At 39.5% G+C, this 23,772-nt stretch overlaps 1 protein-coding gene across 3 annotated transcripts in view; it reads right to left on the minus strand.

Annotated features, from left to right (window-relative positions):
- The window catches only part of LOC124795345 (piwi-like protein Siwi), a 119,366-nt gene that overhangs the window by 24,412 nt on the left and 71,182 nt on the right, over window positions 1–23,772 (minus strand). For all 3 annotated transcript variants that reach the window (XM_047259335.1, XM_047259334.1, XM_047259333.1), the window contains exons 10-11: window positions 16,718–16,868; window positions 12,458–12,599 (exon numbers count right to left, since the gene is read on the minus strand). In XM_047259335.1, the coding sequence (XP_047115291.1) occupies window positions 12,458–12,599; window positions 16,718–16,868 (293 nt within the window). The remainder of the gene's footprint in view (window positions 1–12,457; window positions 12,600–16,717; window positions 16,869–23,772) is intronic.

A 23,772-nucleotide genomic window follows, 5' to 3' on the forward strand; every position in this document is an offset into this window, starting at 1 on the left:
ATTCATGTGGGCATTTCTTATGTACTTCACACATTCCACATCATAACGGTTACCGTGAGATTGATCCATGGAACACGTAACTAACTAACGAACTAAAGTTTTCTACTTCCATATCACACAACACTGCAGATTATGACTCTTCCAACCTTACCTGCCTTTCAAACACAATTACTAATGTTTTTTCAACTAACAGAGCTATACACAGAACTGAATCGGACCAAACTTCAAAACACACCAAACAAAGTTTGGGGCATTCGGAGTAGTGCTTATGCAATAACCCAGGTTGCAAAAATTACGATATGTTCATAGTGGTGAAATGAGAAGATATTAACAAGATTATTCAAATAAAAAGCAGACTGTTTTAAAAACTGACAAATCTACAGCCTGATATTTCAGATCCTTTGATTGCTAACAGATTATGCCACCACCAAAGACAAAAATTCTATCAACTTCTGTAAATATTGCCCACATGCCCCCATATTTAAACGTACGAAAATTTATCCTCTGATAAATAATGATCATAAGTAATTTGAAGCCGCATAAAATGAAAATGCCATTAAAAGGATGGGTTGTGAGTAGAAGCAAGAAATATATCTCAGTTTTAAGTCAACGAAATTCTTAATCTACGCGTTGGGATTATTTATTTTTTTTTTTTAATCAACATCAGAACTCAAAATTTGTATTGTTCAGTTTTATACCGACAATAAACCAAACAAGATGAACTAAAATATCCCCGCATTCTTACAATACTCGGGGCCAGTTTAACAGTGACCAAGTCACTGCTTGGGGCACCAAGCTGAGAGAGGCATCAGTGGCACCAAAATGGAAGATTTGTATACAGTGCTTATCACAATTAGAAGCAAAAACTTAACTGACATGGGTCGAAGTGTCCCACGGAAGGAGGTGGGGATGAAATAATAAACTGTTTCTATGGAAAAATGTTCTTGAACCAGCCATGACTATAAAACACAAGAGGTGAATGGGACACACAAGTTAACAATAAATTTACATTCACACAGCTAACAAATAGTTTCTGGCATATTTTCTACTTCAACTACTCTCCTGAATTACGACTTACTTTAATTACTGTAATAAGCAGTTGTCACGTAACTGACTTCTTTCTTTACACACACTTCTTCCTTTTTTTTGTCATTCAATTGTTTATTTTTGTCCCTAATCCGATGCGATCGTGATCTCCATGTTTGATGATCTCCCCTGAATCAGCCATCCAACCAACGAAGTTTAACCAAAATGGTAAACTTCACGGAGTGCACTTTTAACAATCTAGCTATATTGTGTTGTACAAGAATTTCATCCCGCATTACTCAGCCTTATTTTCTACAATCACGTGAAAATAAGTATACACAAATTCAATGCTGTCACAGAGGCTTGAGAATCATTATGAAAATCTCATTACAACGGCATTAAGTGTTCAGCGCACAAGTTTAGTGGTCATTTTCAACCATTTGGAACAGTAAGTAAACTCATGAAGAGCACAGAAAAGTGATACCAGGAGAACATTACTGGATTATGAAACACATCCCAACTGTTAATTCGCCATTACTTCCTATTACTATTATGCAACAGTTTTTTTTTCCTCACCCACAATTAGGAGGGTTCATAATAGTTGAGAAGGTAAGAGCTTAGGCAACAAAAGGCAGCAGTATATGTTTGAACTCTGGTCCAGCTAATGGTTTTAATTGCACATATTGAGATCCCATAATTTTTACTGCTGCAAATTTTTTCACATCTCAGTATGAGCAAGAGCTACAAACAGGAGAAAACTTTAAAGAACTGGCAACTTCTACACAGTTTCATCAAATTTACATCAATGACAAACATTGGAAACAAATAATGTTAGAGATAAATATAAGCATACTCTTTCACAAAGAATTTTTTTAGAATCCCATACATAATGTATGTCACAGAATGCATGTGGTATATTTGGAAAAAGGGCAGTTTATTGCAATATAAATGTTGGCTGCTGAGAACAAAGATGCACAAATGCAATCAATTGATTGATTGCAAAGTCACACATGCCATTGCTTTGATTCAGTAGTCATCAACTGTGATTGAAAGAAAATCATAAATCATTACTGCACCAGTTGCGAAGTATGTGCTGTGATTCGACTTGTCTGCATGATGTTTTACTGTGGATCTACAGCAATAGGGCAAGAAAGGCTAGAAAATGATGTTGAGACTATTTTGGTCACCGTGAAAATGAGGATGATTAGCAGACTGGCAGGCCCAGTTATGAAATCGTGCAGAACTTGACCAAAATTGCAATCTGACTGCCATCTAACAATTGGTCATCCAGCTGAAAAATTTCTTCACGTTTGGTGCACCACTACTTGCACAACTGTTACAGGAAAGAATCACAAATTATGTGGAAAATGAGTATCTTAAATGCTTACTGAAAAACACAAAAGGGAATGAATGACAAACAGACATCTGATTTTCAATTGCTATCGACAACACGGAGATGATTCATTTTCCAACATCGTTAAAGGCAACAATTCCTACATCAAAACACAATACAAACAGCAGTCAATGTGGTGACGCCACTCAATTTTGCCAAAACCAAAAATATGTAATGAATCTCCTTACTCAGTTTGAATAAAATGATGCCTGCCATTTTCTGGGATGGAAAGAGTAGTGTTTCGGTTGATTTCACGCCAAGTGAGTCGGCAATCATTGCCGACATGTACTGCGAAATGCTCACCAAATTGAGACAAGCCATCTAAAATAAACAGCACAGGGAAATGTCATCCACGATAATTTTCCTTCAGAACAATGAGCATCTACATCTACATGATTACTCTGTAATTCAGAGTAAAGTGAGTGGCAGACAGGTCATCGAAGCACCTTCAATCTACTTCCCTACCGTTCCACTCTTTAACAGCACCTAGGAAAAACAAGACACTTAACTCTTTCCATGCGAGTTCTGATTTATTTTATTATGATGTCATGTCTCGCTGTGTAGGTGCCAAAAAACTATTTCACACACTGAGGAGAAAATTGGTGATTGGAATTTCGTGGGAACATCCTTCTGCAGTGGAAAACACCTTCACTTTAACGAATGCCAGCCCAATTTGTGTACTGTATCTGTGGCACAGTCTCCCGTATTCCACAGTCATATAAAGCGAGCTGCCCTTGTTTGAACTTCTGCGATGTCCTCTTTCAATCCTACCTGATGCAGTTCCCACACCACACAGCAATGTTCCAGGACTGAGCAGACAAGCTTACTGTAACCAATGTCTTTAGTAACCTGTTACATTTTGTGTGTGTTCTGCCAATAAATCACAGTCTTTGGTTTGCTTTTCCCGATAACCTTATCTATGCAATCGTTCCAGTTTAAGTTATTCGTTAGTGTAAACATTAACAGCATTTAGATTTGTTGTGGTTCATTGTGTGACCAAAATTTAGTGGATTTCTTTAGGTACTCATGTGGATGACTAACAATTTTCATTAGTTAGCGTCAATTATCAGTTTTTGCACCATACAGATATCTTGTCTGCATCATTTTGCACTTCTATTTGATGATCTGATGATTTTGCACGATGGTAAATGACAGCCTCATGCAAACAATCTAAGAGGGCTACTCCAATTGTCTCCAAATCATGTACATAGATCAGGAACAGCAGAGGACCTATAAATTCCTTTGGGTAATGCCAGATATCATTCCTGTTTCACTTGATTTTCAGTAAATTATTATAAACTGTAACCTTTCTGACAGGAAATCACGAATCCAGTCACATCACTGAGAAGACATTCCGGAGGCATGCAATTTGATTAGGAATCGCTTGTGAGGAACGGTGTCATAAGCCTTCCGTAAATCTAAAAAAATGGAGCACTCATTACTTCGTGAGAAAAGAATGTTATCTTCTGAATCTGTGCTGTCTGTCTGTAAATAAATTCTTTTCCTGAAGGTGATTCATAATGTTTAAGCACAGTGTATGTTCCAAAATCCTATTGCAAATCAACGTTTGTGATATAGGTCTATGATTGCTAAGTATGGAACTATTGTTATTAGCATACTCTGAAAGGAACCTGACTGGTTGACTGGTATACAATCTGGACCGAGGGCTAGCTGCTTCGCTACACCAAGGCTATCTACTTTCATGTTACTGATGTTGGTAGTTGTATTTGACTCGAATTCTGAAATATTTACTTTGTTTTCTTTTGTGGAGTAATTCTGGAAAATGTTTTTATTAACTATGCTTCAATGGCACTCTTCAAACACAGCACCTTTGTTATCATGCAGTGAAGGTATTGATTGCGTCTTCCCACTGGTGTACTTTACATACGGCCAGAATCTCTCTGGGTTTTACACCAGATTTCGAGTAAGAGTTTCGTTGAGGATACCATTTAAAGCATCTTGCATCCAACCTCTGAGATTTTGCCTTCTTTTAAATCATGTTTTCTTCACTGCTTCTGCAAAAGTTTTCTAATCCATTTTGTGTACCAATGGGGATCAGAACCATGTCTTATTGATTTATTTCGTATATATATTTCAACTGCCGTCAATAGTAGTACCTTTAATGTAAACCCCATCTGGTCTACACTTACATATTCAGATTGGAAGGAGTGAATGATCTCTTATGAAAGGGTCAAGCAAATTTTTATCTGCTTATTTAAATACATGTATTTTGTGTTTCTTTTTGGTGGGTTCAAATGTTACTGCATCCAGTCAAGTTACAACAACCTTGTGGTTAGTAATCCCCGTGCCTATCGTGTCTATCTATTTGGTCAGGATTATTTGTTGCTAGGTGGTCAAATGCGTTTTTTGATCAAGGGTTTGGTAACAGAAACCAGTAATTAATTTATTCCAGTTATCAAGCATAACATCCACCCACACAAAGTCACAGAAACCATCTACTTCAATTTCACTACATTATTTATTATTTATTGCATCCAAGACATCACCATTTTACAAAAAAATTATATTACAATGCAAGAGAAGCAGTTATAATACAATAATACATGGTTATAAGGTAAATTAACTACAATAATATAGAAAAGTATGTAACATATAATGGTAAGCGCTAAGGATGCGAAACAGAGCGACTTTCATATCCCACGTGAAGCCCAATACACTGCAGCTTGAATAGCCTACATGGTAAATTACTACTGAAAGCAATAAACACTCCATCAGCAACCACACCGAAGTGCCAAAGAAACTGGTACACCTGCCTAATATCGTGGAGGGACCCCCCACGAGCACACAGAAGTGCCACAACATGACGTGGCATGGACACGACTAATGTCCGAAGTAGTGCTGAAGGGAACTGACACCATGAATCCTGTAGTGCTGTGCATAAATATGTAAGACTACGAGGGGGTGGAGATCTCTTCTGAACAGCACATAACAAGGCATCCCAGACATGCTCAGAATGTTCATGTCTGGGTGTGTGGTGGACAGCAAAAGTGTTTAAACTAAGAAGAATGTTCTGCTAAAATTGTCCAAGCACAATGGACGTGAATGGATGCAGGTGATCAGACAGGATGCTTAAGTACATGTCATCTGTTACCATTGTATCTAAACATATCAGGGATCCCATATCACTTCAACTGCACATGCCCCACACCATTACAGAGCCTCCACCAGATTGAACAGCCAGTCCCCTGCTGACATGCAGGGTCCATGGATTGAAGAGGTCATCTCCATACCCATACACATCCATCCACTCAACACAATTTGAAATGAGACTCATCTGACTAGGCAACAGTCATCAACAGTCCAATGTCAGTGTTGACAGGCCCAGGTGAGGCATAAAGCTTTGTGTCATACAGTGATCAAGGGTACATGGGTGGGCCTTCGGCTCTGGAAGTCCATACCAGGGTGTATACATGGACAAGGAAAAAAAATTCCCGGATTTTCCAGTTGAAAATACACTTTACCCGTGTTAAGTGACAGTATACTTTTCCTCGGCACTGTAAAACTTTTATCAGTCTTTTGAATGTTTATGTTTTCTACACAGATGTAGAATCTGCCGGCACTTTAGAAAACGAAACCCAGGGGAAAAAAACACGTTGTGGAAAGATCTTTGATGTGCAGCAACATGTACGCTGCATTTTTCACGGAGGTATAAATTCAAATTCCACCAAACACTGCATGTTATTTTCCGAAGCAATGAAATTGAGATTGCAATACGCTTTTGTAAGCCAGTCATAGCTCATGTCACGTGATCTCGCCACCTCATGACAGCATAGGACACGTGATGTAGTCAACCAATAGCAAGATCACTTAAACAATGCGAACACACAAAAAAGAGAAGTTAATGGTTTACATTAATATACATAGTGTTGCTACAAGAAAAACAAAGCTTTCACAAATAATATGGGTTTCTAAGATTAAAAAGCTGCAAGAGCATATAAAATGCTGATCTTTTCGCGAGTGTTACACTTAACGATACATCACAAGAATGTGTCAGTAAAATTTTTAATAACGACGTATATGTCTGGTCTAGGCTCGAAATCCTTTAAGATGGTCGTCCTCAAAGAGTTGATTTTTAAATGAGAGTCAAACGCTCTGTGATTTAAGAAATTCATTGTACATTCTCGCACATAGTTCATTTTGCGTACAAGAAAATTTACTTTCAAAGTAACACTTTTCAAACCACCATTTGCAATATTTTCCTGTGACCTGTTAGAAATTGGTTCGTTTCAGCAGTCGCCAGAGAGCGCCAGATAACAGGCATCACCCCGCTTGCGCAGCTACGATGACGCAGGAAGGCCGCATGTTCGTACGTGTAAAACGTTAAAAAAATCTTGCATTATGTCATGAAACTTGTGAGCCATACTAAAACGCATAATTCGGCTTAAAGTGCACAATCATGTGTCCACATTCGGATGTAAATTTTCTTGGAGTACCAGTACCGTATTATCTCATGTTTGGTTCTTTATTATGGCATAATGCCATACGAGCTAGAAGATGGAAACTTGCACTTCAGATGCAGCGAACAGTTTAAACTAGCCAACAGTGTGAAATTAAACACTTCGTTTCAGATAAATTGACTGCCTCAACGCAAAAGATTATGTCACATCACACTCATCGGAGGCAATTTGTTGTTAGTAAGCACTGTATATTGTTCCTAAAGCCTTTGACACACTTTGGTTGGCAGACGCTTGTAAGAGCACTGTGTTTTGTTGTTGTATATGGCGTATTTCCTTTGCGACTTAGTTTTATTTTCGTTTTTTTTTTTCTTTATTTTCTCTCTCGTTCATGTTTTGTTGCTTCAGTATTATTCTGCAGAAGCGGGATACAGTAATATCCTTCATGAGAGTATTGGTTCTTACCAGTCAAAATAACAAAAATTTAACTGGTAACTCAAGCAATGAAAAATAACCAGAATTCTAAAAAATTCCCGGGTTTTTCTCGGTTTTCTCCCGGGCGAAAAAATTCCCGGGTTTTTCCCGGATCTCCCGGGTCATATACACCCTGCCATACCGATGTTTCGTTGATTGGTTCATATGCTGACACTTCGTGATGGCTCAGCACTGAAATCTACAGCAATTTGAGGAAGGGTTGCACATGTCACACTGAACGATCCTCTTCAATCGTCATTGGTCCCGTTCTTGCAGGATCTTTTTCCGACCACATTGATGTCGGAGATTTGATGTTTTCCTGGATTCCTGATATTCACGGTACACTTGTGAAATGGTCGTATGGGAAAATACGCATTTCATCACTACCTGTGAGCAGCTGTGTCCCATCACTCGTCCGCTGACAATAACACCATGTTCAAACTCACAAATCTTTATGAACTGTCATTTTAGCAGCAGTAACCAATTTAACAACTGCACCAGACACTTTTCTTATATAAGCATTGTCGACCACAGCACCATATTCTGCCTCTTTGCGTGTGTGTGTATTTGAATATGCGTGCCTATACACGTTTCTTTGGCACTTCAGTGTATCTGAACACAGTTAGGTCCTTTGTAAAAATTTCTTCTGAAGTTATTTCCAGCTTTAGCCAGCTTCCCGTACATATAACGATTTGAGTCTACACTCCCCTGCCATACCCAGCATATGATTCAAAACCCCTGGTGGGAACTTTTCTACCACTCACCAAACAGTCTAAACCTCACACCAAACAATTATATCTCTTCCTGCACCTTGAACAACTTGGTGGATGACAGTCTGAAGATATACAATTGCCAGTGACAATTGGTTCAATTCCCTAGTGAGAACTTCTATGCAGAGGGGTTGAAAAACTGACCCTGTTGTGTCTGATGCACCGGTAGAGCATCATGTTTGGTATTTAGTTTTTTCCATATTTTTTCATAGTTTAATTCTTAAAGTCCCTCTGTTTTTGTATTTATGAGATGTAATCTCATATTTTAGTAACCATAAAGTGTAGTCATGCAATCAGTAACACAGTTGTCATTTCCTTTGAATGGCCTGCCACACACATCAGTAAGCTATCAACTTTCATTGGTGTCACGTCAGGAGGGTAGCAAGATGCATTTTTAGCTTTTTGGTGTGCTTTTATAGTTTACTTCTTGAGTTGGTCATACTAGGATGGGTAGGATGCGTGCATGCTGAGTGCAGATGCATGATGAGTTGGCCAATTCACAAAAAGCCTGACACTTTTGGCCATGATCATCTGTCTCCAGGCTGCTGCCTCAGTGTGTATCAGGAATGGAGATTCATTGCATCACATGGAGAATCATTGTATCACATGGGACATTTAAGGTGTCACTTGTTTCACCCACAGACTCTGATGCCGAGGCATCTTCTAGTGTACCCAAAGAACTAAATCAGCCCTCACTGTAGTGAGGGTGGCAAGTGGTAACTCATTCATGTTGATTAAGGCTTATTTCAAGCTCTAATGTTAGGGATCTTATGGAGCCCCTTGGGAAAATAGCATCTAAAGCCATTAAGAAAGCCGATTTGCACTCAGTTTGTCTACTGGAAGCCTCATACGAGATGTGGAGGTGACCCTCTCTATGGCAACGAAGCATGCAGTATGAAGTTGTCTGCAAGTTGTGGCACACATCAGCACCACCAACTCTGGTCACTTGGATTCAGAGGGCACTGCCAGTTCATACAAGCAGCTGGCAGAAGGGGTGAAGACTGCTGGCCTCGTATATGGGGTGCAAGCAGATCTTACAATTTGCAGAATCATTCCCAGAATTGACCAGGGTCCTTTGGTCTGAAGTCGAGTGGAAGGTCTCAAGGCTTCACCAGCTGACCATTTTGACTGCAAATTTCTGTACATGCATTATGGGGTGGAGAATTTGCAGGATTCCCCTTGATAGCACAGGGATGCAGTATACAAAGAAAGCAGTTATTTGAGAAGCCAAGTGCTTGTGGAGTGCATATGGGGATTTCTTAGGCTACACTATATTCGGAGGTCTTCCGATGAACACTCACCAGTTGACACACTGATAGCCAAATCTGACCACGTGGAGACTAAATACATTACTGTACTATAACCGTAAATTGCTGAAGTATTCATAATAATGTTCCTAAATTTATTGCCCTCTAGGAAAGTTGCTGCATTCAAATTACTCTCAGAACCGAGAGCTGGCTTAAACACTAAGTACAAAGCTCAAATATATTCAGGAAGTCACAGAACATGCATAGAAAAGACTGATTAGATGCCACAGGAGGGGAGGGCTTTTCACTGAAGTTGACAAAAATGTTGTCTATCAAGGATGAAACAGGGTCCGACTAAAGATGTAACAGGTACAGGTGAAATCAAGGTAATTGTTTAATGTCTTTACCAGTCATCCGATTCTGCTGTGAAACTTTTATTGTCATTCACGGAAAATCTATGCTCCATAGTACTTAAATACCCAGATCAAGCGGTATTAGCTGGATGTGACTAACCTACCACTTACAGATTGGGCTGTCTGTGGATCCTTTGCAGTTGGTAGAGACAGGCAGATTGTGAAGTATTTTTGAAGATATTTTCTGTAATGTGTCTTGAGCAGCTATATCAACTGCCCATGTGCAATGGAAATATTTTAAGTCTCTTAGCTGCAAACAGGCTCACCTTATGGATGATGTCAGTTGACAAGGATCACTGGTCATGATATATTGACAATGGTTACTGAAGTTAACAAATCGCTCAAGAAGGCTAGGAGAGAAGTTTTGCTAGAAAGAGCAGATAAGGAGTAGTTAGCAAATCACTTAGACAATGGATTGGCATCATTTAGTTCCAGTAAATGAACATAGAGGAATTACAGGCAAAGTTTAAACAGACTGCATGCGTCGAGTAAGTGGATTAAGGACAGAAAAGACCAACTGTAGTTAAATAACAAAATCCAGAAAACGTCAAGGAAGCAGAGACTGCTGCACACTTAGTTCAGTGCAAAAGACAAAAGGCAAAATTTAATACAGAATTTGCTGGTCTGTAAAGAAAGCAATGCACCAAGCAGACAACAACCTCTGCTCTCATACCTTAGCAAAAGATCTTGCCAACAACTTGAGGAAATTCTGGTCCTAGGTAAACTCGCTAAGTGGCTTGAAGGCTTCCATCCACCCACTCTTTGACCAGTCTGATGTGGCTACAGAAAACAGCAAGTGGAAACCTGAAATTTTAAGTTTCTCACATCTGTGCAAGAAAATCATGCAAACACACTTTTGCATGGACTCCAGTATGATGGAAATAGTAATGGACATCCCTGGTGTAGAGAAGAAACTGGAAGAGTTTGAAACAATTAAGCTGCCAGGTCCAGAATGAATACCCGTTCAGTTTACAGAGAGTACTCTACAGCTTTAGCCACTTACCTTGCATTTACTGTGCATCTCTTGCATAGCACAAAGCCCAAGTGACTTAAAACAAGTACAGCTGTCTCCTGTATATAAGATGGGCAAAACAAAGGACTCACCAAATTACAGGCCAATATTTTTAACACTGATCTGCTGCAGAATTCTTGAACACAAAAATGGTTCAAATGGCTCTAAGGGCTATGAGACTTAATATCTGACGTCATCAGTCCCCTAGACTTAGAACTACTTAAACCTAACTAACCTAAGGATATCACACACATCCATGCCCAAGGCTGGATTTGAACCTGCAACTGTAGCAACAGCACGGTTCTGAACTGAAGCACCTAGAACCACTTGGCACAGTGGCCAGCTCTTTAACACATTCTCAGTTTGAATAAACTAAATTTCCTTGAGAAGGAAAAGCTTTTATACATAAAATCAGCAAGGATTTAGAAAGCTTGACCCATTGAAATTCAGCTTGTCCTTTCCTCATATGGTACACTGCCAACAATGGATAATAGGCAACAGCAGGCAGATCCTATTCCCACATATCCTGAAAGCATTCCACACAGTGCCCCAATGCAGACGTGGGAGGGAGTCCAAAAAGATGGAACAAGTTAACAGGCATGCGATGGGCTCCAAGACTTCTTAAGTAACAGAACCTAGCATGCTGTCCCAGATAGCAAGTGTTCAGAGACAAGTATCATCAGGAGTGTCCTTGGGTGGGGTGATACGACTGCTCTTGTTCTCCATATACATAAATGGACTGATCAACAGGATGAACAGCAATTTGCGGTTGTTCACTGATCATGCTTTGATGAAAGGGAAGATGTCAACAGTGAGTAACTGTAACGGGATACAAGGTGACTGAAACAAAATTTCTAGTTGTTGTGATGAATGGCAGCTTGCTCTAAATGTAGAAAGATTTAAATTGATGTAGACGAGTATGAAATACAATCCTGCAGTGTTTGAATACGGTATTAAAAGTATGCTGCTTGAGACAGTCACACTGAATAAATAACTGGGTATAATGTTGGTAAGCTATATGAAATCGAACAAGCATTAAGGACTGTAGTAGGGAGGCAAATGGTCAACTTCAGTTTAATGGGATAATTTTATTGGAGAAATGTAGTTTATCTGTAAAGGAAACTGCATGTAGAACACTAGTATGACCTATTCCTTAGTACTGCCCAAGTGTTTGAGATCACAAGTAAGTCCGATTAAATGAAGACCTTAAAGCATTTCTGAGTATGTGTTTTTAATGACGTAATTGCCATTACCTTTTCAAATACATTTTGAAGTGTTATTCTTTGTTCTATCACATTCACTGCTCTACTGCTCTGGAGTACACACAAAAAAATTACAGAAGCACACACACACACACACACACGCCCACACGCACGCACGCACACACAGGGAGAGAAAACATTTGTGTAAATTTTTTCTGTAATTTTTTTAGGTGTATTCTAGAGCAGTGAATGTGATAGAACAAAGAGTAACACTTCAAAATGAATTCGAAAAGGTAATGACAAAAATTATGTCATTAAAAACACACACTCAGGAATGCTTTAATGTCTTCATTTAATCTGACATAGTTGTGATCTCAAACACTTCGGTAGTACTAAAGAATGGGTCATACTTGTGTCCTACATGCACGCGCGCGAGAGAGAGAGAGAGAGAGAGAGAGAGAGAGAGAGAGAGAGAGAGAGAGAGAGAGATTACAGAAGTACTCACTAGTAGGGTTCTGGCATGTTGATCCGCATACCACCGGCAGCTCGCTGAAGTGTTTGCACAAATGATCTTGCATCCCTCATACATCTTGAGGGACTTATGACAACCCAGTTCTTTAGAGTGCAACACACAAACATTGGATTTGCTGCAAACAATAATACACAGAACATTTAGAAGATTTCACACTATATTCCGTGTACTATTACATCATGTGAAAAGCATTCATGTTTCATCCCACCCAAATATTTTTTGTTATTTACACACACACACACACACACACACACACACACACACACACACACTTCCCTCCAATATTAAATTGATTCCTTGATGCAACTGATGTGTCATTTCGCTTTCATATATGGCTACACTCCAGCAGACCAATTCAAATTAAATTCACATTTAATGTTAGTGAAATTCCTCCTTTTCATAATTTTTTTTCTTGTCTCGTCAGTCTACATTTTATATCCTCTCTACTTCAGCCTTCATCAGTTATCTTACTGCCCAAAATAGCAAAACGTCTACTTTTTAGTGTCATTTTCCTCCTATCTGATTACCTCATCACTGCCTAATTTAAACTGAATACAGGCCATTACCCTTGTTTTGCTTTTGTTGATGTTCATCTAATATCCCGCTGTTGAGAAACTGTCCATTCCACTGAACTGTTCTTGCAAGTCCCTTGCAGTCTCAGAATTACAATGTCATCAGCAAACCTCAAAGCTTTTATTTCTTCTCCCTGCATTTCTATTCCCTCCACAAATTTCTCTTAAGTTCCCTCTACTGCTAACTCAATGTATACAATCATCATTAGGAATAAATTACAACCCTGTCTCACTCCCTTCTCAGCCTTCTTGCATGTACTTGGGACTTTTATAGCTGCTTTCTGCTTAATGTAGAAGTTGTTTACTCTGCTACCTTTCAAATTTCGTGGAGCCCATTCCAGTCAGTACTGTCAAAAGATTTCTTTAATTCTACAAAATCTATAGTCATATGTTTGCCTTTCTTCAACATGTCTGCTAGGTATGTTGTAGGGTCAATATTGGCTCGCATGTTCCTACATTTCTCCAGAACCCAAATGATGTTCCTCGAGGTCAGCTTCTACTAGACTTTCCATTTGTCTGTAAATAATTCGTATCAGTATTTTGCAACCATGATTTTAAATTATGTAACTCATAGCTGGGTAATATTCACACATGACAGCCAGCACCTGCTTCTTTGGAATTGGAATTGCAGTGTACTTCCAATTATTTGGATTAATATGGGGGAGAAAAATCCACAAATAATCAAGAAACACGAATCTACCAATTTTCAAACCTGTATTATTTGTCCAAAAGTTTATCCAAATTCTGTGCATAGGTAAAGTAAGCACGTTTATTTTTTAAAATAATCTGTGATGTTGTCTTCATCTCCACTTTCACATTCAGTGTCCTCTGTTTTGCTGTGAAGCAGCAGTCACTCAGGTACTTGGCGTCACTCAGGTACTGGAAGCAGGGTTCACTGTTCCGAGCTTCAGCCTCTCACTCAAGTTTTCTTGATGAACATCTTCGAAGCCATTTAAATCAATTACCAGATTCATAATTTGTGTAGTTGCTATTTCTTCATCACTGAACCTTGAAAATAACTTTCTTCAGTATATCTAAGAATTTTTCTCCATGACCAAACTTGCGTCTGTAGCCCGATTTCCTGCCAGGTATCAGAAATCCCGTGTATGGAATCCAAAATTGTCAACTTTCTCCGAGAATGCCACCAAATAATCCCCATCGAATGGTATACCAGCCCAGTAGCACCCTTTTATCGATGTAATTACACCTTGGTCCGTTGGCTGTATAAGGCAGTCATATTACGAGGTAAAAACTTAGTTACAATGAGACCACCATCAGATACAACTTATCCTTTTGGTATGTGAAGTGGCATTATCAAGCAATAGAACAGCATCCTGCAGCAATTCTCTCTCTTCTAGTAATTGTCGAACTTGTGGTACAAAATGCTTGTGTAACCAGTTTGTGAAAATTTCACTATCCATCCACACTCCTTTCTGGTTGCAATAATGCACAAGATCCTTAGCTGTGATATCCCTGAATGTTCTTTTCTTATGTTATAATCTCTAGCAGTTTCATTTTATGGTTCCCAGAAGCATTAGTGGTGCACAAAATTGTAATGCTTTCTTTAGACAACCTATCTGCATGACCATGAACTTTGCTCTTAAAATTAAAGGTTCTGGTTGGTTGACACTTCCAATAGAGTGTACTTTCACCTGTATCATAAATTTGACCTGGTGCGAAATTCTCTTCTTCCACAAAAATCTGGAACCATTTTCCAGTAGAACCAGCTGCTGCAAAATTTGAACTAAGCCACTCTCCTTGCACAGTAGGTTCGCAAATCCCATGATGTCATTAAATTCTTCCTCGAACCCTACAGCTTCATGAAAAAAATCTATCTTTTCTGGCACTCATCCTACCCGAAATAATGACCCATTCTAGTCTTTTCGGCTCTAAACCATTGCAAAAGAGCAGCATCTCATCCATCAAATGTAGATCTGTCCATGCTTTTTCATACAGATGGCCTGGAACTAGGATCTCATCTCCTGACAAAATCCAGTACTTTCTGCTTATTCTTTTTGATGTCCTGAACAGTCTGCATTCCAAAACCATAATCAGCACAGTCTTGCAGCAGTTTCCTCATTCTAAAATCTTTTAATTAAATCTAATTTTTGTTTTAATGTCAACAAGCTTCTTTTGTTTCTCTGACATCTCTTCTTACAAATCTCTAGATTTGGTTCGTTGACACACATTAATTAACATCAGAAAACTTAGTTTGTTTCCGATTTACACGGAACAGGCTGGCTGATAATGTAAACTGCTCTTTGTTGTCATGTGATAGTCGTTTAAACAATGGAAATGGCACTTGCCAAGCAGTGGGTTGTTTATTGCTCTTTTCCTAATAAAAGTATTTTTTTAGGGGCTCAAATAATTTGCAAACCTGATAACCTACACACGAATAATTGGGAGTGCACTGTATTACATTCTTGAAATCTGAGGCTATTTCCCACATCTCTTACATCTTGCACCACCTGGTGGAATAGTTTTGTCATAGATGGCTCGCCCAAGGGTATCAGTAGTTCTGATGGAATGTCTTTTATTCCCAGTGTCCTGTTTTAGACTTATGTCTTTCAGTGCTCTGCCATGTTGTTCTCTCAGTGTCGCACCTTCATCACACCTTCAACTACTTTCTCTTCCCTTTCTAAAATGTTGCCTAGAAGTTCATTTTCGTTGTCTAGGCCCTCCATATATTCATTCCATCTATCAGCTTTTCTTTCTTTGCTTAATACTGGTTTTCCATCTGTACTCTCATATCGCCTCTCTTTTCTCCAAACACACACATTTTTCCTATAGGTGGTATCTGTCTCCCCTCCCCTTACCCCACCCCTTATATCTGCTTTGATAGACTCACATTTGTCCTCTAACAATTCTTACTTCAGTCACTTCACACTTTCTGACCATCATTTTTGAGGTATTTATATTCCCCTTTGCTTGCTTCATTTATATATTTTCCCCTTTCATCAATTAAAATCAATATCTGTTGGGATATGCACATATTGCTACTAGGTCTTGTTTTTCCACCTATTTGATCCTCTGTTGTTTTCACATTTCATCTCTCAATGCTACCCACTTGTTTACTGTATTCCCTTCTCCAGTTTTAGTCTTAATTGCCCAAAGCTACTTTCAGAATTCTCAACAACCTCTGGTTCTCTGAACTTAACAGAACATTATATACGTATTTCATTCCAAAATTCACATGAAAGAAGTTGTGGCATAGCATACATCCATTTCCATAACCTGTAAGTCACCATAAAATATGTGCACCTGTGTATACATAATAAACTAGAATCCCCCCCCTCCAAATTTTTCCTGTTTCATTTGTAGATGGTACTCGGGAAGAAAGACTGTTAATACAATCATATGCAAGTAATTTTCTAATTTTACTGTTGTCTTCATTAAGTATCATGTCCAAGGATACAAACCAAAGGAAGTCCTGTTGCTCCGTGACTGCTATTGGAATGTGATTTTGTCTAAAATAAATGTGCATTCACAGCACATCAATTGCTTATCTTTGATGTAATGTAGCTTCTCCAAAATTTCAGCCTGTTAAATAGTTCTGCCACTTACAAACTTGTGAGATTATTCACCTTACAGTGTCTTTAAATATAAGTCTTCAGACTATGGTACCTTGAAATCTATAAGTGAGATCAGAAAGTTTACTTACACCGTAACTGCCTCGTCCAATCTGCCTCGTGCCCTGCATCATACTTAATAGTAGCTGACTGTATTATTTTTTCTTGAGGTAAAATTCTACCTTCTACATCAACTAAACTCCTTCCTAGCTTCATGTTCCATTCAGTCAGACTGCTAACAACCTAAACAAAATAAAAATATTAAAAAATTTAAGTGATATAGTAAGTTGCCAATTGTTTTGGTGCAAAAGTGACCACACAGAGTGGCTGGTTAAATTTACTGATATCTGGAATTAATGAAGTGCTACATTAATTTTCTTCATCCTTCATGTTGTCAACAATATTTTAAATCATATTACGCAACTTGTCGCTTAACTTCAAATTTTGTTATACCTAATAATAATAATAATAATAATAATAATAATGCTAAATACATCTGCAAATACTACTGTAAAAACAATGAACAAAATTGGTGTAATGTTTATGGCAATTAACAAATTAGTGTTATGTCTGAAAGATAAATCATGGGACATTAAGCCAAATGGAACTGCTGATCAATTCTTACAGTTTGCACAATGTGCTGTCACTCAGAAAATACATTGCTATTAGTAGTGTAACCCAAACCACCAGTACTGTTCTTGGAATGGAATTTGCTGAAGTCCATACATACCAGTCCAAGAAAACAGCATGTTTAACCGACGTCATATAACTGTGTGGAGGTTTACACATTCAAAAATCAGGAGTGGATTTAGATATTTGGACCACATAAAAGTAGATGTTAAAGAGAGTGTGAGTGTGTGAGTGTGTGTGTGTGTGTGTGTGTTTAGCTGCTTATGTGTAGGTTAACGTGCAGCAGAAATCTGCAACCAAACAGTGCTGAAAGTTTGTCAAAAGAATGTGTTTATTTCATCTCAACACCAGACATTTGACAACATCCACATTTGCTGCTGGTATTGAAAGTTTCTGTTCCACAAAATTATGAACAGATTTGCATCCCTTCAGAATATCTGCACCGCAGAGACCTGCTATTACAGACAGTGTCAAATGTTTCAATGTTTACTTCAACTCCACCTGAAGAACTTGTCTTCACATTAGTGAAAAGTTTGCTAGTTTCCTCATGAAAAATGTGTTTTTCCATTAAAAAATAAACTTTCAATGGCATTAACAGTTTCATCCGCTGGCAGCTCATTTTCCGAAACATGGTACCAAAAGTAGTTTTCAAGAGAACCTTAAAGCAGTGTTAACTGCACATTTTTACGATTTGCATAGATGAGTACAGAAACCACAAAACATGCACTTTAGTTTTGCAAACATGTAAATCAGCATGATGCCTGCTTTGTTTCCTTCTGTCACACAATCACAATACACACATCAAGTCACACAAAAGTGTTTCTGACAGTAAAAAGTAACACTGACACTGGGAGCATCTGACACGTGGATCACCAATTTTGGTCAAGTTTTTGAAGGATGTTCTATATTGAAAAATAAAAGACACGTATCGTTTTTTGCTGGACACCCGCTGGTTTTTGAAAAAAATCGAGGTCAAGTTGATAAAAGAAACTCTTATTATCAATGCTATGTATTAAAAGATCTAAAAACAAAATAGAATGGAGTCGTTATTCCATGCACAAGGTATTCAGACAGGTTTGCCCACTTTAAGCACTCTTAATTTGTTCAAAGTAAACATGCCAACCCACCTCAACAATTGGTAAAGAGAACCATGGTGGGATTTCAACAGGGTCAGTCATGTGCACAGGCACGCGTGAGGCGGCCGCGAACCCTCATCAGGACAATACATGCCAGTTAAAACACTGATGGACAGAGAACCAACACCATGAGACACACGTCAAAGTATGAACTTTTAAACCACAATAACTACAATACACACAATTGGAGCTCAAATTACCGTGGCTGCTGGCACTTGACTGTTTCAAATCTAAACTCTTTAAAGTATTTAAAGTATACTCATTCTAATTACAGGGCCTCAGATGAGTCCCTTACTGTTATTTTTCCACCACTGTCTCCCATGTCAGGTAGACAGTCCCTAGTTTCTGGGAAAAAAACCAAGGCCAAATTGGTGACAAAATTGTATTAAAGATCATCCAAAAACAAACATTTTTATTAATACAGGATGCGGCCAAACTGACTAAGCAGTTTTAAGGAGCAATAAAAAGTAATTCTGGATATATAGAGAAAAAATGTTTTTATTTTCTAAATTAGTACAATATACCATTTTACATTCATTTAGTTTTGAATATAATGTCCTCAAGAAAGCGGCCGACCATTAGCATCAATACATTGTTGTAGATGATCCCTTTAGTTTTGAGCAGCTCTTGCATACATATCGCAGGTATGGCATTCACTTCGTCAATAATCTGCTCTTAACTCTGGTAGGGTGTCAGGGCAGGTTTTGAAAACCTTTTCCTTCAGTTATCCCCAAAGAAAGTAGTCACAAATGCTCAAATCTGGTGCCCGCGCAGGCCACTCGACATCACACCTCAAAGAGACAAGGTGTCCCGGAAACATTTCTCTCAAAACATCAAGTGAAATTAGAGCTTTGTGAGCAGTAGCTCCGTCCTGTTGGAACCACAAGTCCCCTAGTCCATTTTGTTCAACAATCTCATTCATTCTGGGTTGCAGAAAATTTTGCAACATTGAAACATAACGTGTGGAATTCACTGTCACGGTCACTCCTTCCTCCTCAAAAACTAAGGCCCTACAACGCCAAATTGTGATATGGCACACCACACTGTCACTTTAGGAGAATGTTCCAGTCTTCCATGATTAATTCGGGGGTTATTTTCAGCCCAGTAGCAGAAGTTTTGCTTATTTACGCATTCACTAAGATGAAAATATGCCTCATCACTACTGAAAAAAGCTGCATTCAGAGGGATCTGAGCAAGCATTTGCTCACAGAGATTTTGACAGTTGGCGTAGTCTGCTGGGGGTAACTCTTGAGCAATCATTATTTTGAAAGGATGGAACTTCAAATCGCACTGCAGAATCCTTCTCAAGCCGCGGTCTGAAATCCCCAATGCAACAGCATGTCATCGAGCAGAACATTGCGGCGATTGCTGAACTGCTGTTCTCACCTGCTGCACATTTTCTGGCGTTCTGATGGATCTGCGTTGGCCATGTGTATCTATTCTTAGTGTGCTACCAGTTTCCTCCAACTGCCAAATCCAGGACCGAGTTGTGTTTGCATTAGGAATGGCATTGTTGCGTGGAATGTTGAACTGTTGCCGAAAAGCTCGTTGTCTAGCAATCGCAGATCTGTTGTTTTCATAATAAGTGTGAACGGCGAAACTACAATGTGCGCTGGTCCAGACCATGCTGGCTACTGAAATGGGGTCAACGACTGAACAAAGGCAGACCACGTGCCGCTGCCCTTTCCCACCACAGCCCCAGCGGTAATCAATAGAAACTGATTAGTTGGTTCTGCCGCACCCTGTATAATAAGGAGCCCAAAATTATTATTCGAGTTGCACTTTCATGCTGTAGCTTGTGTCTTCTACACGTCTAGCAAGCAAGTTCAACTGATGAGCAGTCCGCTATCCAATTAAACTGTCAGTGCAATTCACAAATCAAGAGATTCCACATTGAGAGCTCCTTGGCGAGCAAATAGAACTTTATCAAACTATTTCACATCATAGACGATGTGGGTGTGTAAATGACCTTACAAAATGGCAGAGAATCAACAACTTCAAGTTCAGCAGTGGAATAAGAAATTCAAAATGACAATGATTTAACAGATACCAGTGAAAACACGAGTGAAGAGAGCAAACTAAACTCACTGACGCTGTGCAAGTGTTCTCAAATTTATTTCAAAGCCACGGCTTTGCACTACCAGCTGTGAGCGCATTATTTCTGACGGATCTCTTTCAATTAGCAATGAACTGTATCAACACTTTTCAATTATGCACCAAGAAATGACTAATAGAAGTCTAAGAGGTTGCCTATGAAAATGAAACCAATACTCTTCCAAATTTTGTTGGAAGTAGCAATATCACCAAAACTTCCAAGCACATCAACATAATCACCTGTGAAATCAGGACAAGAAGATTTCGCATATGAGCCTGTATAAAAGAGATGTAAAGTTTTAGAGCAAGTACTATTCAATGTCAAAATAACTACAGATATAATGGCAAAACAACATCTTAATCGGACTCTAAAACACTGCAGACCAAGGGAGCAGCTTAAATGTTAACTAGAAAGGACATATTGAGGAGGTGGGAAGCAGACATCCGAAATGGAAGAGATGGAGTTGACAACTTACAAGCTATCTATAAATGGACATTCTCTTTCTGTAGTTGAGTAGTTTCTCTCGGCTTTTGTAAGTGTCTTGGAAGCATAGGCTATAACATTCTGTTTTCCATCCAAAATTTGCACCAGAACAGCACCGATCCCATACCCACTGGCATCTGTGTGTAGTTCTGTAAGTGCTCTCTCATCATACGGACCAAGTACAGGGTCAGCTGTCCGAGCTTTTCGCAGCACATCTAAAGAATCTTGTTGAGTACCACCCGAGATAAATTTAGCATCAGATCTCACCTTTTCTGGGTCTGGCCACACACCTTCATTTGGCACAAGGTGTCCAAGTATTTTGATTTCTTTTGCTCCAAAGAGACACTTTCTTGGATTAAGTTTCAGTCTGCCTTGTTGGCGACACTTAAGAACAGCCCTCAGTCTTCTTATATGTTCATCAAATGTCTCTGAGAACACTATAATGTTATCTAAATTACAAAGACACATTGTCCACTTCAGCTGACTTAGAAGATTATCCATCATCCGTTCAAAAGTTCCTGGTGCATTACACAAACCAAACAGCATTACCTTAAACTCAAACAGGCCCTCAGGGGTAATGAATACAGTTCTCACGGTCAGCCTCATCTACTTCAATTTGCCAGTATCTCGAGTACATGTCAATGGTTGAGAAAAACTTAGCACCCTTCAGACAATCTAGTGTATCATCAATTCATGGAAGAGAGTAAATGTCCTTTTTAGTTATCTTATTAAGCTTCCTGTAATCAACACAAAAGCACCAACTGCCATCATCCTTCCCGACTAGAACTGCTGGTGATGACCATGGGCTCTGTGAAGGCTGAATGATTTCCTTCTTCATCATCTCTACCTCGTCACAAATTATTCGACGTTCCGTTGCTTACACATGGTATGCTCTCTGGCTCATTGGTTGATGGTCTCCAATGCGAAGATGGTGCTTCACTGTCAATTTGTCTAATTTGCTCTTCACCTGTGGATTGAAGCATTCAGAGAACTCTTGAAGAATGGCAATTAGCTGCTTCTGTTGTTGCTTAGTGAAATCTGGTGATAGTCGAGCTAGGAGATCTTGTCTCTTAGTGGTAGAGCCAATTTCGCCCACAGAGTCGGCATGGGATGTTTCTATGATGCTCACCTGTTTGGCAATTAACGGCTCTGCGTTTACTACACACATGCGTCTTGGAAGGCTCTGTGGTTCTCGGCGACAGTTAACTACCCACAATTCACCGAATCCATTCTTAAATGAGACGACAGAGGCTGGGATGACCAAGCTATTCTTCAGTGGTATGCTTCTCTTACATTGCACTACAAGATCCATGTGTTGATGCATGGCATGATAGATGACAGTTACCTTTGTAGTGCTGACTGCAGGAATGACCGCTTCATCCAGCACACAGTCTCCGCACTCGGATGAGCATCTTCCTGTCTACAGGATCTCATTTCGTCTAGCATAATCTTCAAGCGATCGCACTCTGTAATTGCCTGAGAAGCTTTCAAAAAGTCCCATCCAAGAATGACGTCAGGACTACATTCTTGCAAGAAGATGAATTCTCAGGACTCTGTATGGCCACTTATACTCACACAAATGACACATCTTACTGTAGGTTTTACATATTTCCCATTAGCCACCTTCAGCCGAGATGTTTTGTTGTCTATGAATACGGTTTTCTGCAACTGGCAATGGTACTTCTCCGAAATGACTGAATATGATGCTCCAGAGTCTGCAAGAGCTTGGGCTGGTCAGCCATCCATAAGGATACCTATGTGGTTGCCTATCATTTTTTTGGTGATCAACGGCAGAGGATTTTTTCTCTTCGGTGGCCTCACTTCCAAGGATGGTCGCACCCTTTAGTTTTCTAGGTTACGGCGGCTAGGTGATTGGCTGGAGCTTCTAAACAGCGATGAAGACCTTGATTGGTGTGTTGGGGAGCATCCTCTCCAGCGGCTAGCTTGCGGCAATGGTGACCTACATCATCCCGCACCCACATCTTCTTGTTCATCTTCGTCGTCCCGGAGTTGATGTCGGCTAAGATCGGTCTGCTGTCTTCTCGAGCAGGCGTCATCAAATATCCCCTGCCTTTCTCGACAATAGCACACCACATGTCCCGGTCGTTCACAGTGGAAACATAGTGGTTGGTTATCCTGGTTTCTCCAGACGTCAGTCTTACTTGGTGCCCAAACAAGGTTCCTCATGCGGCTTTGTAGGAATGTAACTCCACCTGGGTCTCTACTTTTTCACCATTTCAAAGGAAAATGAAGGATGAGAGATTGGGTTCAATTTCTGTTCCACTTCTTCCCTTACGACCTCTTGAAGCATCTCGGTTTTTTGCTCATCGTGCAATCCAAGTGCCTTCTGAACTTCCTCTCTCACTATCTGACTAAGAACACTTACGAAATCAGTTCCTTCTTCCACCATAGACACGGATACGACATTTTGAAGCAGTTCAAACTTCTAGCATGTAGTTCTTTTTTGATGCATTGTCTCGATATATTGGCACCATTTTATGAAGTCGTCTGCTGTCGGAACCTCCTTCAGCAGTAGGGCTTGATACATGTCCTCAGCAACACCCTTCATGAGATGTGCACCCTTATCTTCCTCCTCCATTCTAGCATCCACTATTTTACACAGGTCCAAGACATCTTGAATGTAGGATGCTATACTTTCTCCTGGACACTATGCCCTGCACTTTAATTTATCTTCAGCCTTGCACTTCTGTCATCGTGTGTCGCCAAAATACTTGTGCAGTTCCGCCTGGAATACTTCCCAGTTTGTTAACTTCTCCTCCTTGTTTTCATACCATTGCTTGGC

The sequence above is a fragment of the Schistocerca piceifrons genome, chromosome 4 (assembly GCF_021461385.2).
Source record: "Schistocerca piceifrons isolate TAMUIC-IGC-003096 chromosome 4, iqSchPice1.1, whole genome shotgun sequence".
NCBI classification, from domain to species: Eukaryota; Metazoa; Arthropoda; class Insecta; order Orthoptera; family Acrididae; genus Schistocerca; species Schistocerca piceifrons.